This window comes from Oncorhynchus mykiss, chromosome 29 (assembly GCF_057628025.1).
Source record: "Oncorhynchus mykiss isolate SJ-2025 chromosome 29, ASM5762802v1, whole genome shotgun sequence".
NCBI classification, from domain to species: Eukaryota; Metazoa; Chordata; class Actinopteri; order Salmoniformes; family Salmonidae; genus Oncorhynchus; species Oncorhynchus mykiss.
Window position 1 is genome coordinate 8,082,501 of NC_143050.1, and position 17,500 is coordinate 8,100,000.

Genomic DNA, 17,500 nt, shown 5'->3' on the forward strand with positions numbered 1-17,500 from the left:
TCTGGGCAGTACTGGGATGTGGACAGTACTGGGATCTGGGCAGTACTGGGATGTGGACAGTACTGGGATCTGGGCAGTACTGGGATGTGGACAGTACTGGGATGTGGACAGTACTGGGATGTGGACAGTACTGGGATCTGGGCAGTACTGGGATGTGGACAGTACTGGGATGTGGACAGTACTGGGATGTGGACAGTACTGGGATCTGGGCAGTACAAAGATGTGGACAGGACTAGACTAGGTCAGGTTGGCTGCGCTATGATGGGTTCATATTGGTCATAATGTGTGAATCCAGATGGTACTGAACAGGAAACACACACACACACACACACTCAGTCCCTACTTTGGCGGGTGTGTGTATCCAGATGGCAGCGTTGAAGAGGACGTGGTCACACAGCTGTTTGAGGAGTGGCGCTCCGTGGGTTAACCCGTCCAGGTACTTAGCAAAGGACAAGAACTGTTCCAGCACCGCTCTGGTGATGTGGACCCTGGACGACTGGAGAGAGAGAGAAGAGGGAGAGAGAGAGAAGAGGGAGAGAGAGAGAAGAGGGAGAGAGAGAGAGAAGAGGGAGAGAGAGAGAAGAGGGAGAGAGAGAGAGAAGAGGGAGAGAAAGAGAAGAGGGAGAGAGAGAAAGAAGAGGGAGAGAGAGAGAAGAGGGAGAGAGAGAAGAGGGAGAGAGAGAGAAGAGGGAGAGAGAGAGAAGAGGGAGAGAGAGAAGAGGGAGAGAGAGAGAAGAGGGAGAGAGAGAGAAGAGGGAGATAGAGAGAGAGAGAGAGAGAGAGAGAAGAGGGAGAGAGAGAGAGAGAGAGAAGAGGGAGAGAGAGAGAGAAAGAGAAGAGGGAGAGAGAGAGAGAAGAGGGAGAGAGAGAGAAGAGGGAGAGAGAGAGAGAAGAGGGGGAGAGAGAGAGAAGAGGGAGAGAGAGAGAGAAGAGGGAGAGAGAGAGAGAAGAGGGAGAGAGAGAGAGAAGAGGGGGAGAGAGAGAGAAGAGGGAGAGAGAGAGAGAAGAGGGAGAGAGAGAGAAGAGGGAGAGAGAGAAAGAAGAGGGAGAGAGAGAGAAGAGGGAGAGAGAGAAGAGGGAGAGAGAGAGAAGAGGGAGAGAGAGAGAAGAGGGAGATAGAGAGAGAGAGAGAGAGAGAGAAGAGGGAGAGAGAGAGAGAGAAGAGGGAGAGAGAGAGAGAAGAGGGAGAGAGAGAGAAGAGGGAGAGAGAGAGAAGAGGGGGAGAGAGAGAGAAGATGGAGAGAGAGAGAGAAGAGGGAGAGAGAGAGAAGAGGGAGAGAGAGAGAGAAGAGGGGGAGAGAGAGAGAAGAGGGAGAGAGAGAGAGAAGAGGGAGAGAGAGAGAAGAGGGAGAGAGAGAAAGAAGAGGGAGAGAGAGAGAAGAGGGAGAGAGAGAAGAGGGAGAGAGAGAGAAGAGGGAGAGAGAGAGAAGAGGGAGATAGAGAGAGAGAGAGAGAGAGAGAGAGAGAGAGAAGAGGGAGAGAGAGAGAGAAAGAGAAGAGGGAGAGAGAAAATAGAAACCTAGATAAATTAAAACAATTCAGTTTTGAGTTCAGGTTAAAATGCATGGAACAAAACAGAAATGACAAGATATACACAGGACACGGGAAGAGCTACGGTATGGTAGTGTGAATATGCAAAGTTACAATGCAGCTACAAATGTGAAAAAACAAGGCCAAGGTCAAGGGCTGGTCAACGACAGTAGCAAACGACTTGTAAAGTTGAATTGAAAACGTACCTTCTCCAGCAGGTACCCGATCACCAGGAATCCTTTTCCCCCCAGCATCTGTTCCTGCATGGCCACCGAGCTCTTCAACAGCTCAACTAGGAACGCCAGCAGGGTGGCACTGCAACAACACAAACACACAGATTAATACAAATACATGTATATATATATAAACGCACGCACGCACACACAGACAAACACACACACACAGACATACAGTAGGAGAGGAGACATTAACTAGTCTCTGTTAGGAGAGGAGACATTAACTAGTCTCTGTTAGGAGAGGAGACATTAACTACTCTCTGGTAGGAGAGGAGACATTAACTAGTCTCTGTTAGGAGAGGAGACATTAACTACTCTCTGGTAGGAGAGGGGGCATTAACTAGTCTCTGTTACGAGAGGGGACATTAACTACTCTCTATTAGGAGAGGGGACATTAACTAGTCTCTGTTAGGAGAGGCGACATTAACTACTCTCTGTTAGGAGAGGAGACATTAACTAGTCTCTGTTAGGAGAGGAGACATTAACTACTCTCTGTTAGGAGAGGAGACATTAACTAGTCTCTGTTAGGAGAGGAGACATTAACTACTCTCTGGTAGGAGAGGGGACATTAACTAGTCTCTGTTAGGAGAGGGGACATTAACTACTCTCTGTTAGGAGAGGGGACATTAACTAGTCTCTGGTAGGAGAGGAGACATTAACTACTCTCTGTTAGGAGAGGAGACATTAACTACTCTCTGTTAGGAGAGGAGACATTAACTACTCTCTTTTAGGAGAGGAGACATTAACTAGTCTCTGGTAGGAGAGGAGACATTAACTACTCTCTGGTAGGAGAGGAGACATTAACTACTCTCTGTTAGGAGAGGAGACATTAGCTACTCGCTGGTAGGAGAGGAGACATTAACTACTCTCTGTTAGGAGAGGAGACATTAACTACTCTCTGTTAGGAGAGGAGACATTAACTACTCGCTGGTAGGAGAGGAGACATTAACTACTCTCTGGTAGGAGAGGAGACATTAACTACTCTCTGTTAGGAGAGGAGACATTAACTACTCTCTGGTAGGAGAGAGTATTGTATTTCCAACTAGAAAAACGCATTGCTTTGATGAGCCATTAAATATGTAGAGGATTCACCCCATGTCTTTCTACAGGTTTACTAATGACACAATGGGGGGTTGGGACTTTGGAAACACAGAGTGTGTTGACGACAGAGAGAAAGGGAGATACAACAGAGACAGACAGGGAGAGAGAGAGAGAGACAGAGAGAGAGACCGAGACAGATAGAAAGAGACAGAGAGACAGAGAGAGAGAGAGAGAGAGAGAGAGAGAGAGATGGAGAGAGAGAGAGAGAGAGAGAGACCGAGAGACAGAGACAGACAGAGAGACAGCGACAGAGAGACAGACAGAGAGAGAGAGAGAGAGAGAGAGAGAGAGAGACCGAGACAGAGAGACAGAGAGACAGAGACAGACAGAGAGACAGCGACAGAGAGACAGACAGAGAGAGAGAGACAGAGAGAGAGAGAGAAAGAGAGAGAGAGAGCGAGACAGAGACAGAGAGAGAGAGAGAGAGAGAGAGAGACAGAGACAGAGACAGAGACAGACAGAGAGACAGACAGAGAGAGACAGAGAGAGAGAGAGAGAGAGAGAGAGAGAGAGAGACAGAGAAAGAGACAGACTACCAGGCCTACTCCTTATTCTCCATCACTTTGAGCCTGTCAAAATAGTCCTGCATTATTCTTAAGAGGACAGTATGAAAAAATCTGTCTGACCTCTCTCTCTGTCTCTCTCTCTCCCTGAAACTCTCACTATCTCCCCCCTCTGTCTGACCTCTCTCTCCTAAAACTGGGTTGTATTTACAATGTCTCTCTGTCTGTCTCTGTCTCTCTCTATATATATACAGTGCCTTGCGAAAGTATTCGGCCCCCTTGAACTTTGCGACCTTTTGCCACATTTCAGGCTTCAAACATAAAGATATAAAACTGTATTTTTTTGTGAAGAATCAACAACAAGTGGGACACAATCATGAAGTGGAACGACATTTATTGGATATTTCAAACTTTTTTAACAAATCAAAAACTGAAAAATTGGGCGTGCAAAATTATTCAGCCCCCTTAAGTTAATACTTTGTAGCGCCACCTTTTGCTGCGATTACAGCTGTAAGTCGCTTGGGGTATGTCTCTATCAGTTTTGCACATCGAGAGACTGACATTTTTTCCCATTCATCCTTGCAAAACAGCTCGAGCTCAGTGAGGTTGGATGGAGAGCAATTGCGAACAGCAGTTTTCAGTTCTTTCCACAGATTCTCGATTGGATTCAGGTCTGGACTTTGACTTGGCCATTCTAACACCTGGATATGTTTATTTTTGAACCATTCCATTGTAGATTTTGCTTTATATTTTGGATCATTGTCTTGTTGGAAGACAAATCTCCATCCAAGTCTCAGGTCTTTTGGAGACTCCATCAGGTTTTCTTCCAGAATGGTCCTGTATTTGGCTCCATCCATCTTCCCATCAATTTTAACCATCTTCCCTGTCCCTGCTGAAGAAAAGCAGGCCCAAACCATGATGCTGTCACCACCATGTTTGACAGTGGGGATGGTGTGTTCAGTGTGATGAGCTGTGTTGCTTTTACGCCAAACATAACGTTTTGCATTGTTGCCAAAAAGTTCAATTTTGGTTTCATCTGACCAGAGCACCTTCTTCCACATGTTTGGTGTGTCTCCCAGGTGGCTTGTGGCAAACTTTAAACAACACTTTTTATGGATATCTTTAAGAAATGGCTTTCTTCTTGCCACTCTTCCATAAAGGCCAGATTTGTGCAATATACGACTGATTGTTGTCCTATGGACAGAGTCTCCCACCTCAGCTGTAGATCTCTGCAGTTCATCCAGAGTGATCATGGGCCTCTTGGCTTCATCTCTGATCAGTCTTCTCCTTGTATGAGCTGAAAATTTAGAGGGACGGCCAGGTCTTGGTAGATTTGAAGTGGTCTGATACTCCTTCCATTTCAATATTATCGCTTGCACAGTGCTCCTTGGGATGTTTAAAGCTTGGGAAATCTTTTTATATCCAAATCCGGCTTTAAACTTCTTCACAACAGTATCTTGGACCTGTCTGGTGTGTTCCTTGTTCTTCATGATGCTCTCTGCGCTTTTAACGGACCTCTGAGACTATCACAGTGCAGGTGCATTTATACGGAGACTTGATTACACACAGGTGGATTGTATTTATCATCATTAGTCATTTAGGTCAACATTGGATCATTCAGAGATCCTCACTGAACTTCTGGAGAGAGTTTGCTGCACTGAAAGTAAAGGGGCTGAATAATTTTGCACGCCCAATTTTTCAGTTTTTGATTTGTTAAAAAATCCAATAAATGTTGTTCCACTTCATGATTGTGTCCCACTTGTTGTTGATTCTTCACAAAAAAATACAGTTTTATATCTTTATGTTTGAAGCCTGAAATGTGGCAAAAGGTCGCAAAGTTCAAGGGGGCCGAATACTTTCGCAAGGCACTGTATATATATATATATCCCCCTCTGTCTATTTATTCCTCTGTCCGGCCTCCCTGTGTCTCTCTGTCTTTATACAAACCATGAAGTATTAACCATAGTAGAGTGGTTCAGTTGTCTGTCTGTCTCCCCCCTCTCTCCTTCTCTCCCCCTCTCTCCTTCTCTCTCCTTCTCTCCCCCCTCTCTCCCTCCTCCCTCCCTCCTCCCTCCCTCCTACTCACCACACGCTGGTGTCCACAGAGCTGTCGTTGAGTTGTCTGTAGTCCAGTTGTGAAAAGAGAGGGAAGAGGACCTGAATCCCTCCTATAGAATGGATGGCACTGTGGATGGAGTGGGTCACTATGGCCTTCACATCCTAGACATGAGAGAACATACTGTTAGGACACACACACAGACACACAGACACACAGACACACACACACACACACACACACAGACACACACACACCCCACTAACCTGCAGCATGAGTGCGTGTGGTGAGTGAACGAAGATGGATGCGTTCTCTCTGGGCGATGACTCCAGACAGAGCTGTGCGTCAGTGGCCTTGGCGTTGTAGGTGAAAGAGATGGAGCTGGCCTGCTTCCCGTCATACAGGACCTACAGTACATTACATGACACATTTCAGTCGTTTAACAGACGTCTCTTATCCAGAGGCACTTGTTCATCTTATGATAGCTAGGTAAGACAACCACATACCGTATGTAAAACTTTTCCTCAATGACCTGCCTACCTGCTTATGGTGCTCGGCCAGGTGGATATCACTCTCCGACTTAAATTTAAACGTGCTCTGCAGGAGTGAGAGGAGAGAGGAAGGAGGGTGGGTGGGTGGAAAGGTGAGGGGTCAGGAGAGGGAGAGAGGGGGAAAGAGCGGAGAGATAGAGAGCAGAGAGAGGGGGAAGGAGGGAGGAGAAAAGGGAGAGAGCAAGGGTAGAGAGGAGTGAATAAGGGGAAGGGAGATAGAGAGGGAGGAAGTTGACGGAGAGAGAGGGGCAGGGGAAAAGAGAGAGGGGAGGGAGGGAGGGGAGAGAGGGAAGAGAGGAGTGAAAGGGAGAAGGGAGAGGGGAGGAGAGAAAGAGAGAGGGAGGTGAGGGAGAGGGAGGGGAAAGGGGGAGGAAGGGAGAGACAGGGAGGAGAGGGAGGGGAAAGGGGGTGGAAGGGAGAGAGACAGGGAGGAGAGGGAGGGGAAAGGGGGAGGAAGGGAGAGAGAGAGAGAGTTGAGTCAAGGCTGTATAACTAAGACATTTTAAGCTTCAAGGCCTCAGCTCTCTGACATCACCAATACAAACAGAAAACACAAGTCACGTATGAATTCCTCCCAGAAACAGAAAGGGCAGGGACAGAAAGGAAGTGTGTGAATGGAGTGTGTGTGTGTGTGTGTGTGTGTGTGTGTGTGCGTGCCTGCCTGCCTGCCTGCCTGCCTGCCTGCCTGCGTGCGTGCGTGCGTGCGTGTGTGTGTGTGTGCGCGCGCGTGCGTGTGTGTGCGTGCATGTGTGTTCGGGTGCGCGCCAAATTCACCCAGCATGGCAAAGTCATCTAACAACGGCACAGGACAAAAGAGGAGGAGCATATGATTAAATTAGAGTAGATACAGGAAGAAGAGATGATATCTCCACTATAAATAAAGGTTAAAGACTCTTTAAATTAAATTAGAAACCATCGGAGTGCTCTTGGCTGTAAACTGGTTAAACTATTACGGTATATTACCGTAGAAGATGTTAAGTAATTGGACAGGTCTGACAGATTACAGTCAACATTATCATTGGAGGGTAATGACTTCAAAAGGAATGATTACGTGGCATTGTCATGTGAATGTAGAATATATTGTAATATATTATCATATGAAAGTCAGTATTACTGTAATATATTATCATATGAAAGTCAGTATTACTGTAATATATTATCATATGAATGTCAGTATTACTGTAATATATTATCATATGAATGTCAGTATTACTGTAATATATTATCATATGAATGTCAGTATTACTGTAATATATTATCATATGAATGTCAGTATTACTGTAATATATTATCATATGAATGTCAGTATTACTGTAATATATTATCATATGAAAGTCAGTATTACTGTAATATATTATCATATGAATGTCAGAATTACTGTAATATATTATCATATGAAAGTCAGTATTACTGTAATATATTATCATATGAATGTCAGTATTACTGTAATATATTATCATATGAAAGTCAATATTACTGTAATATATTATCATTTGAAAGTCAGTATTACTGTAATATATTATCATATGAATGTCAGTATTACTGTAATATGTTATCATATGAATGTCAGTATTACTGTAATATATTATTATATGAATGTCAGTATTACTGTAATATATTATTATATGAATGTCAGTATTACTGTAATATATTATTATATGAATGTCAGTATTACTGTAATATATTATCATTTGAAAGTCAGTATTACTGTAATATATTATTATATGAATGTCAGTATTACTGTAATATATTATCATATGAATGTCAGTATTACTGTAATATATTATCATATGAATGTCAGTATTACTGTAATATATTATTATATGAATGTCAGTATTACTGTAATATATTATCATATGAAAGTCAGTATTACTGTAATATATTATTATATGAATGTAGACTATCAATTTTTCGTATCATACTATTTGAATAAGGACTGTCTAAAGCCTCTTACACCTCACAAAGACAATCCAATACACACACAAGGCCTGACTGACTCCCAGTCATTGAGATGATGTCTGACTCCCAGTCATTGAGATGATGTCTGACTCCCAGTCATTGAGATGATGTCTGACTCCCAGTCATTGAGATGATGTCTGACTCCCAGTCATTGAGATGATGTCTGACTCCCAGTCATTGAGATGATGTCTGACTCCCAGTCTTTGAGATGATGTCTGACTCCCAGTCATTGAGATGATGTCTGACTCCCAGTCATTGAGATGATGTCTGACTCCCAGTCATTGAGATGATGTCTGACTCCCAGTCAGTGAGATGATGTCTGACTCCCAGTCAGTGAGATGATGTCTGACTCCCAGTCATTGAGATAATGTCTGACTCCCAGTCATTGAGATGATGTCTGACTCTCAGTCATTGAGATGATGTCTGACACATGAAAGTCAAAAGCCCTGTCTGACTCTCAGTCATTGAGATAATGTCTGACTCCCAGTCTCTCAGCCTGTCTGAGTGTGTAGAACTCGGTCACAGGATGACAGAATGAGAACATTCCAATCATCAATCACCATTGGTTACGGCAAGAAGAACAGCAGGACAGCTAGGTCACACACACACACACACACACACACACACACACACACAGGCAACGCACGCACACACACACACACACACACAGTCAATGCATGCGTGCAAGCACGCAGACACACACACACACACACACACACACACACACACACACAGGCAACGCACGCACACACACACGGTCGTGGCCATGAATGGATTCACCATAGTGAAGGCGTAGACTCAGGTTTTCTGGGTCTCTATGTTTTTGGTTGGATGCGCTTCTCCATTTATATCTTAGGTTTTTGCGTTCATCATCAAACCATTTGTCATTGTTGTTCATTTTGTTAGGATGTCTGCTTGAATTTGTTTTATTTGATAGGGAAGTTGAGAGGTCAAACATCCTGCTTAGGTTTTCTACTGCCAAGTTTACACCTTCACTATTGCAGGGAAACATTTTGTCCAGGAAGTTGTCTAAAAGGGATTGAATTTGTTGTTGGCTAATAGTTTTCTGGCAGGTTTCTACACTACATTCCTTCCATCTACAGCATTTCTTAATGTTACTCAGTTCCTTTGGCTTTGATGCCTCATGGTTGAGTATTGCTCTGTTCAAGTAGACTGTGATTTACATGTGGTCTGATAGGGGTTTTAGTGGGCTGACTGTGAACGCTCTGAGAGACTCTGGGTTGAGGTCAGTGATAAAGTAGTCTACAGTACTAATGCTAAGAGATGAGCTATAGGTGTACCTACCATAGGAGTCCCCTCGAAGCCTACCATTGACTATGTACATACCCAGCGTGCGACAGAGCTGCAGGAGTTGTGACACGTTTTTGTTGGTTATGTTGTCATAGTTGTGCCTAGGGGGGCATATGAGGGAATGCTGTCACCTCCAGGCAGGTGTTTGTCCCCCTGTGTGCTGAGGGTGTCAGGTTCTTGTCCGGTTCTGGCATTTAGGTCGCCACAGACTAGTACATGTCCCTGGGCCTGGAAATGATTGATTTCCCCCTCCAGGATGGAGAAGCTGTCTTCATTAAAGTATGGGGATTCTAGTGGGGGCACACAGGAGGACATTGTTCTCTGTTGAGATCATATCCTTTTGAGTGAGTTAGGTCTGATCTATACCTAATTACCATACCCCCTGAGTCCCTTCCCTGTTTCACACCTGGTAGTTTGGTGAATGGGACTACCAGCTCACTGTAACCTAGAGGGCAACCAGTGGGTCCATCTCCTCTATCCCACACACCTGGTAGTTTGGTGGAGGGACTACCTGCTCTCTGTAACCTAGAGGGCAACCAGTGGGTCCATCTCCTCTATCCCACACACCTGGTAGTTTGATGGATGGGACTACCAGCTCTCTGTAACCTAGAGTGCAACCAGTGGGTCTGTCTCCTCTACACCATGTTTCTTGTAGGATGACAATGTCTGGATTTCTTTGGTGAAGTCTGGGTTACTGATCTTTAAGCCAAAGGCAGATGACCTCAGGCCTTGGATATTCCAGGATGAGATAGTGAAGGCTTTGTGTTCCAAATCCAAATAATGTTTATCTCTCTCTCCCTCTCTCTCCCCTCTCCCTCTCTAGCTCTCCATCTCTCTCTCCCAAACAAATCCCTATAATGTTTCTCTCTCTTCCTCTATCACCACATTTAGCCTAACCCTCGCACCTCACACACACACACACACACACACACACACACACACACACAGACAGACAGACAGACACACACACACACACACACACACACACACACACACACACACACACACACACACACACACACACACACACACACACACACACACACACACACACACACACACCATGGTGTGGATCGGCAGGCTAATGATCAGACCTCCCAGTGTCTAGTGAACCAAACACTCATTAGCAGACACAGACACAAACGGACACAAACATACACACACACACACACACACACACACACACACACACACACACACACACACACACACACACACACACACACACACATTCAGTCTGTGCACCAGCTATTTCTGAAAAACAAGATAACACACACCTTGGCTCTGATAATGTATAATAACACACACCTTGGCTCTGAGACCATAGTCACTAATTAGTAATGATAATACACACCTTGGCTCTAATTAGTCACTATGCCTACTGCACATCATAAGAGAGAGGGAACACACACACACACTCACACACACTCACACACACACACACACACACACACACACACACACACACACACACACACACACACACACACACACACACACACACACACACACACACATGGGGATGTGGATGGGGTGGTGGATGGGGTGGTGGATGGAGTTGATGGGGTGGTGAGTGGGGTAGTGGATGGGGTGATGGATGGGGGGGTGGATGGGGTGGTGGATGGGGAGGTGGATGGGGTGGTGGATGGGGTGGTGGATGGAGTGGATGGGGTGGTGGATGGGGAGGATGGGGTGGTGGATGGGGAGGATGGGGAGGTGGATGGGGTGGATGGGGAGGTGGATGGGGTGGATGGGGAGGATGGGGAGGATGGGGAGGTGGATGGGGTGGATGGGGAGGTGGATGGGGTGGATGGGGAGGTGGATGGGGTGGATGGGGAGGATGGGGAGGATGGGGTGGTGGATGGGGTGGATGGGGAGGTGGATGGGGTAGTGGATGGGCAGGGTGGGGTGGTGGATGGGGTGGATGGGGGGGTGGATGGGGTGGTGGATGGGGTGGATGGGGAGGTGGATGGGGTGGTGGATGGGGAGGTGGATGGGGTGGTGGATGGGGTGGTGGATGGGGAGGTGGATGGGGTGGTGGATGGGGAGGATGGGGTGGTGGATGGGGTGGATGGGGAGGTGGATGGGGTGGTGGATGGGGAGGTGGATGGGGTGGTGGATGGGGTGGTGGATGGGGAGGTGGATGGGGAGGTGGATGGGGTGGTGGATGGGGAGGTGGATGGGGAGTTGGATGGGGTGGTGGATGGGGTGGTGGATGGGGTGGTGGATGGGGTCGTGGATGGGGTGGTGGATGGGGTCGTGGATGGGGTCGTGGATGGGATGGTGGATGAGATTTTGAGAATGTGAGAACTACAGTGAGATTATGAGAGCTTGCTGGTGTGTGTGTGTGTATCAGCATGTGTCTGTGTGTGTGTGTGTATGTGTGTATGTGTGTATGTGTGTGTGTGTGCGTGCGTGCGTGCGTGTGTGTGTGTGTGTGTGTACTGTGCAGTATCGAAGAGCCCTTACTGCTGCTCGATCATCCTATTTTTCCAACTTAATTGAGGAAAATAAGAACAATCCCAAATGTATTTTTGATACTGTCGCAAAGTTAACTAAAAAGCAGCATTCCCCAAGAGAGGATGACTTTCACTTCAGCAGTGATAAATTCATGAACTTCAATGAGGAAAAGATCACGATTATTAGAAAGCAAATTACGGACTCCTCTTTAAATCTGCGTATTCCTTCAAAGCTCAGTTGTCCTGAGTCTGCACAACTCTGCCAGGACCTAGGATCAAGAGAGACGCTCAAGTGTTTTAGTACTATATCTCTTGACACAATGATGAAAAAAATCATGGCCTCTACACCTTCAAGCTGCATACTGGACCCTATTCCAACTAAACTACTGAAAGAGCTGCTTCCTGTGCTTGGCCCTCCTATGTTGAACATAATAAACGGCTCTCTATCCACCGGATGTGTACCAAACTCACTAAAAAAGCCTCTCTTGAAAAAGCCAAACCTTGACCAAGAAAATATAAAAAACTATTGACCTATATCGAATCTCCCATTCCTCTCAAAACTTTTAGAAAAAGCTGTTGCGCAGCAACTCACTGCCTTCCAGAAGACAAACAATGTATATGAAATGCTTCAGTCTGGTTTTAGACCCCATCATAGCACTGAGACGGCACTTGTGAAGGTGGTAATGACCTTTTAATGGCATCAGACCGAGGCTCTGCATCTGTCCTCATGCTCGTAGACCTTAGTGCTGATATTTGATACCATCGATCACCACATTCTTTTGGAGAGATTGGAAACCCAAATTGGTCTACACGGACAAGTTCTGGTCTGGTTTAGATCTTATCAGTCGGAAAGATATCAGTTTGTCTCTGTGGATGGTTTGTCCTCTGAAAAATCAACTGTAAATGTCGGTGTTCCTCAAGGTTCCGTTTTAGGACCACTATTGTTTTCACTATATATTTTACCTCTTGGGGATGTCATTCGAAAACATAATGTTAACATTCTCTGCTATGCGGATGACACAAAGCTGTACATTTCAATGAAACATGGTGAAGCCCCAAAATTGCCCTCGCTAGAAGCATGTGTTTCAGACATAAGGAAGTGGATGGCTGCAAACGTTCTACTTTTAAACTCAGACAAAATAGAGATGCTTGTTCTAGGTCCCAAGAAACAAAGAGATCTTATGTTGAATCTGACAATTAATCTTAATGGTTGTACAGTCGTCTCAAATAAAACTGTGAAGGACCTCGGCGTTACTCTGGACCCTGATCTCTCTTTTGACAAACATATCAAGACTGTTTCAAGGACAGCTTTTTTCCATCTACGTAACATCTGAAACTTTCTGTCCAAAAAATGATGCAGAAAAATGTATCCATGCTTTTGTCACTACTAGGTTAGACTACTGCAATGCTCTACTTTCCAGCTACCCGGATCATATTACTACAGTGCTAGCCTCCCTACACTGGCTTCCTGTCAAGGCACGGGCTGATTTCAAGGTTTTACTGCTAACCAACAAAGCATTACATGGGCTTGCTCCTACCGATCTCTCTTATTTGGTCCTGCCGTACATACCTACACGTACGCTACGGTCACAAGACGCAGGCCTCCTAATTGTCCCTAGAATTTCTAAGCAAACAGCTGGAGGCAGGGCTTTCTCCTATAGAGCTCCATTTTTATGGAATGGTCTGCCTACCCATGTCAGGGACGATCTCAACCTTTAAGTCTTTACTGAAGACTCATCTCTTCAGTGGGTCATATGATTGAGTGTTGTGTCACGTCTCCTCTGCAGTGCAGAGTAGTGTAGTGTCCCCTCATTTTTGCCACAGGCTATTAGTCGGCCTGTGACAGTAGTCTGGCCCAGGAGTGTGAAGGTGAATGGAAAGCCTCTGGAGCAACGAACCGCCCTTGCTGTCTCTGCCTGGCCGGTTCCCTTCTTCCCACTGGGATTCTCTGCCTCTAACCCTATTACAGGGGCTGAGTCACTGGCTTGATGGTGCTCTGTCATGCCATCCCTAGGAGGGGTGCGTCACTTGAGTGGGTTGAGTCACTGACGTGGTCTTCCTGTCTGGGTTGGCGCCCCCCCCCCCCCCCCCCCCCGGTTGTGCCGTGGCGGAGATCTTTGTGGGCCCTAGTCTCAGGATGGTAAGTTGGTGGTTGAAGATATCCCTCTAATGGTGTGGGGGCTGTGCTTTGGCAAAGTGGGTGGGGTTATATCCTTCCTGTTTGGCCCTGTCCAGGGGTATCATCGGATGGGGCCACAGTGTCTCCTGACCCCTCCTGTCTCAGCCTCCAGTATTTATGCTGCAGTGTATGTGTCGGGGGGCTAGGGTCAGTTTGTTATCTCTGGAGTACTTCTCCTGTCTTATCCGGTGTCCTGTGTGAATTTTAGTATGGTCTCTCTAATTCTCTCTTTCTCTCTTCCTTTCTCTCTCTCTGAGGACCTGAGCCCTAGGACCATGCCTCAGGACTACCTGGCATGATGACTCCTTGCTGTCCCCAGTCCACCTGGCCGTGCTGCTGCTCCAGTTTCAACTGTTCTGCCTGCGGCTATGAAATCCTGACCTGTTCACCGAACGTGCTACCTGTCCCAGACCTATTATTTGACCATGCTGGTCATTTATGAACATTTGAACATCTTGGCCATGTTCTGTTATAATCTCCACCCGGCACAACCAGAAGAGGACTGGCCACCCCTCATAGCCTGGTTCCTCTCTAGGTTTCTTCCTAGGTTTTGGCCTTTCTAGGGAGTTTTTCCGAGCCAACGTGCTTCAACACCTGCATTGCTTGCTGTTTGGGGTTTTAGGCTGGGTTTCTGTACAGCACTTTGAGATATCAGCGTATGTACGAAGGGCTATATAAATAAATTTGATTTGTGTGTGTGTGTGTAGTCATCTTGTGTCAGTGAACAGGCAGTATAGGGACAGTAGCTGACTTCTCACAGATCTCTCTGTCTCTCAATTCAATTTAAGGGATTTTATTGACGGGGGAAACATATGTTTACATTGACAAAGCAAGTGAAATAGATAATAAACAAAAGTGAAATAAACTATAAAAAATGTACAGTAAATAATACACTCACAGAAGTTCCAAAAGAATAAAGAGATTTGAAATGTCATAAAAATGTCATTTTTTTGTTAATTCTTTCCAATGTGTCAAGTAATTATCTTTTTGTTTTCTCATGATGTGGTTGGGTCTAATTGTGCTGCTGTCCTGGGGCTCTGTGGGGTCTGTTTGAGTTTGTGAACAGAGCCCCAGGACCAGCTTGCTTAGGGGACTCTTCTCCAGGTTCATCTCTCTGTAGGTGATGGCTTTGTTATGGAAGGTTTGTGAATCACTTCCTTTTAGGTGGTTGTAGAATTTAACGTCTCTTTTCTGGATTTTGATAATTAGCGGGTTTCGGCCTAATTCTGCTCTGCATGCATTATTTGGTGTTCTACGTTGTACACGGAGGATATTTTTGCAGAATTCTGCTTGCAGAGTTTCAATTTGGTGTTTGTCCCCTTTGGTGAAGTCTTGGTTGGTGAGCAGACCACAGACCTCACAACCATAAAGGGCAATGGGCTCTATGACTGATTCAAGTATTTTTAGCCAGATCCCAATTGGTATGTCGAATTTAATGTTCCTTTTGATGGCATAGATGGCCCTTCTTGTCTCCACTTTTGTGGATTGGTGTCATCAGTCCATGGTTACAAATATTGGGGACTATGCCAGAGCTGAGGATGTTTATGTATAGCCATACGGAATATGTGGTCTGTATATTTTGTCATTTCACTTTCGAATACCATCAACCCCACAGGCCTTTTTGGGTTGGAGGGTTTGTATTTTGTCCTGTAGTTCAATGTAATTGGAGAATCCAGTGGGTTCTGGTCGTCTTTAATAGCTGATTCTAAGATTTTGTATTTGATCATGTATATGTTTTTGCTCTTTATTCTTTGTTATAGAGCCAAAAAGATTGGAGAAGTGGTTTACCCACACATCTCTGTTTTGGACACATAACCTTGTGTTGCTGTTTGTTCTTTGTTAAAGATCCAAAAAGATTGGAGAAGTGGTTTATCCACACATCTCTGTTTCGGACACATAACCTTGTGTTGCTGTTTGTTCTGAGTTGTTCAATGTTCCCAGAAGTGGTTAGAGTATATGGATTCTTGAGCTGATTTCTGACGTGCTGTTCCTTCTTTTTCCGTAGTGTATTTCTGTATTGTTTTAGTGATTCACCATAGTGAAGGCGTAGACTCAGGTTTTCCGGGTCTCTATGTTTTTGGTTGGACAGGTTTCTCAATTTCTTTCTTAGATTTGTGCATTCTTCATCAAACCATTTATTATTGTTGTTCATTTTCTTAGGATGTCTGCTTGACATTTTTAGATTTGATAGGGAAGCTGAGAGGTCAAATATCCTGTTTAGGTTTTCTACTGCCAAGTTTACACCTTCACTATTACAGTGATTTTCCAGGAAATTGTATAGAAAGGGTTGAATTTATTGTTACCTAATAGTGTTTTGGTAGATTTCCACAATACTTTCCTTCCACCTATAGCAATTCTTAATTTTATTCAGTTCCTTTGGCGTTGATGCCTCATGATTGAGCATAGCTCTGTTCAAGCAGAGTGTGATTTTGCTGTGGTCTCAAAGTGTCACACCCTGATCTGTTTCACTTGTCCTTGTGATTGTCTCCACCCCCTCCAGGTGTCACTTGTTATCCCCAGTGTATTTATCCCTGTGTTTCCTGTCTCTCTGTACCAGTGTATTTATCCCTGTGTTTCCTGTCTGTCTGTACCAGTGTATTTATCTCTGTATTTCCTGTCTCTCTGTACCAGTGTATTTATCCCTGTGTTTCCTGTCTCTCTGTACCAGTGTATTTATCCCTGTGTTTCCTGTCTCTCTGTACCAGTGTATTTATCCCTGTGTTTCCTGTCTCTCTGAACCAGTGTATTTATCCATGTGTTTCCTGTCTCTCTGTACCAGTGTATTTATCCCTGTGTTTCCTGTCTCTCTGTACCAGTGTATTTATCCCTGTGTTTCCTGTCTCTCTGTACCAGTGTATTTATCCCTGTGTTTCCTGTCTCTCTGTACCAGTGTATTTATCCCTGTGTTTCCTGTTTCTCTGTACCAGTGTATTTATCCCTGTGTTTCCTGTCTCTCTGTACCAGTGTATTTATCCCTGTGTTTCCTGTCTCTCTGTACCAGTGTATTTATCCCTGTGTTTCCTGTCTCTCTGTACCAGTGTATTTATCCCTGTGTTTCCTGTCTCTCTGTACCAGTGTATTTATCCCTGTGTTTCCTGTCTCTCTGTACCAGTGTATTTATCCCTGTGTTTCCTGTCTCTCTGTACCAGTGTATTTATCCCTGTGTTTCCTGTCTCTCTGTACCAGTGTATTTATCCCTGTGTTTCCTGTCTCTCTGTACCAGTGTATTTATCCCTGTGTTTCCTGTCTCTCTGTACCAGTGTATTTATCCCTGTGTTTCTATCCTTGTCTATCCTCGTCTGCAGGTCAGTTTGAAAAGGTGTGATCACTGCTGGGGGGGGGGGTGACTATCCTCGTCTGCATGACAAAATGGTTTTCATTTTGGACTTTTGATTTGGATTGAAGGTTTTGATGTAGAGGTTAGTATGCTGTTTAAGTCCATATGGAAATATCTACGTTTATCTACATTTATCTTTAATTCTATTTTTATTTGTAGAAGAGCAGCCCATGAGCTGTCTCCCTCTCTCTCTCTCTCTCTCTCGCTCTCTGTCTCTCTCTCTCTCTCTCTCTGTCTACCTCTACCTCTCTCTGTCTCTCTCTCTCTCTGTCTCTCTC

The 17,500-nt window shown here is 45.1% G+C and overlaps 1 protein-coding gene across 1 annotated transcript in view; it reads right to left on the bottom strand.

Annotated features, from left to right (window-relative positions):
- Nucleotides 1-17,500, bottom strand: part of LOC110509475 (neurobeachin) — a 250,839-nt gene that overhangs the window by 106,902 nt on the left and 126,437 nt on the right. The window contains 5 exon segments of the mRNA XM_090226451.1: nt 344-496; nt 1,737-1,845; nt 5,457-5,590; nt 5,693-5,833; nt 5,967-6,023. Of these exon segments, the coding sequence (XP_090082577.1) occupies nt 344-496; nt 1,737-1,845; nt 5,457-5,590; nt 5,693-5,833; nt 5,967-6,023 (594 nt within the window).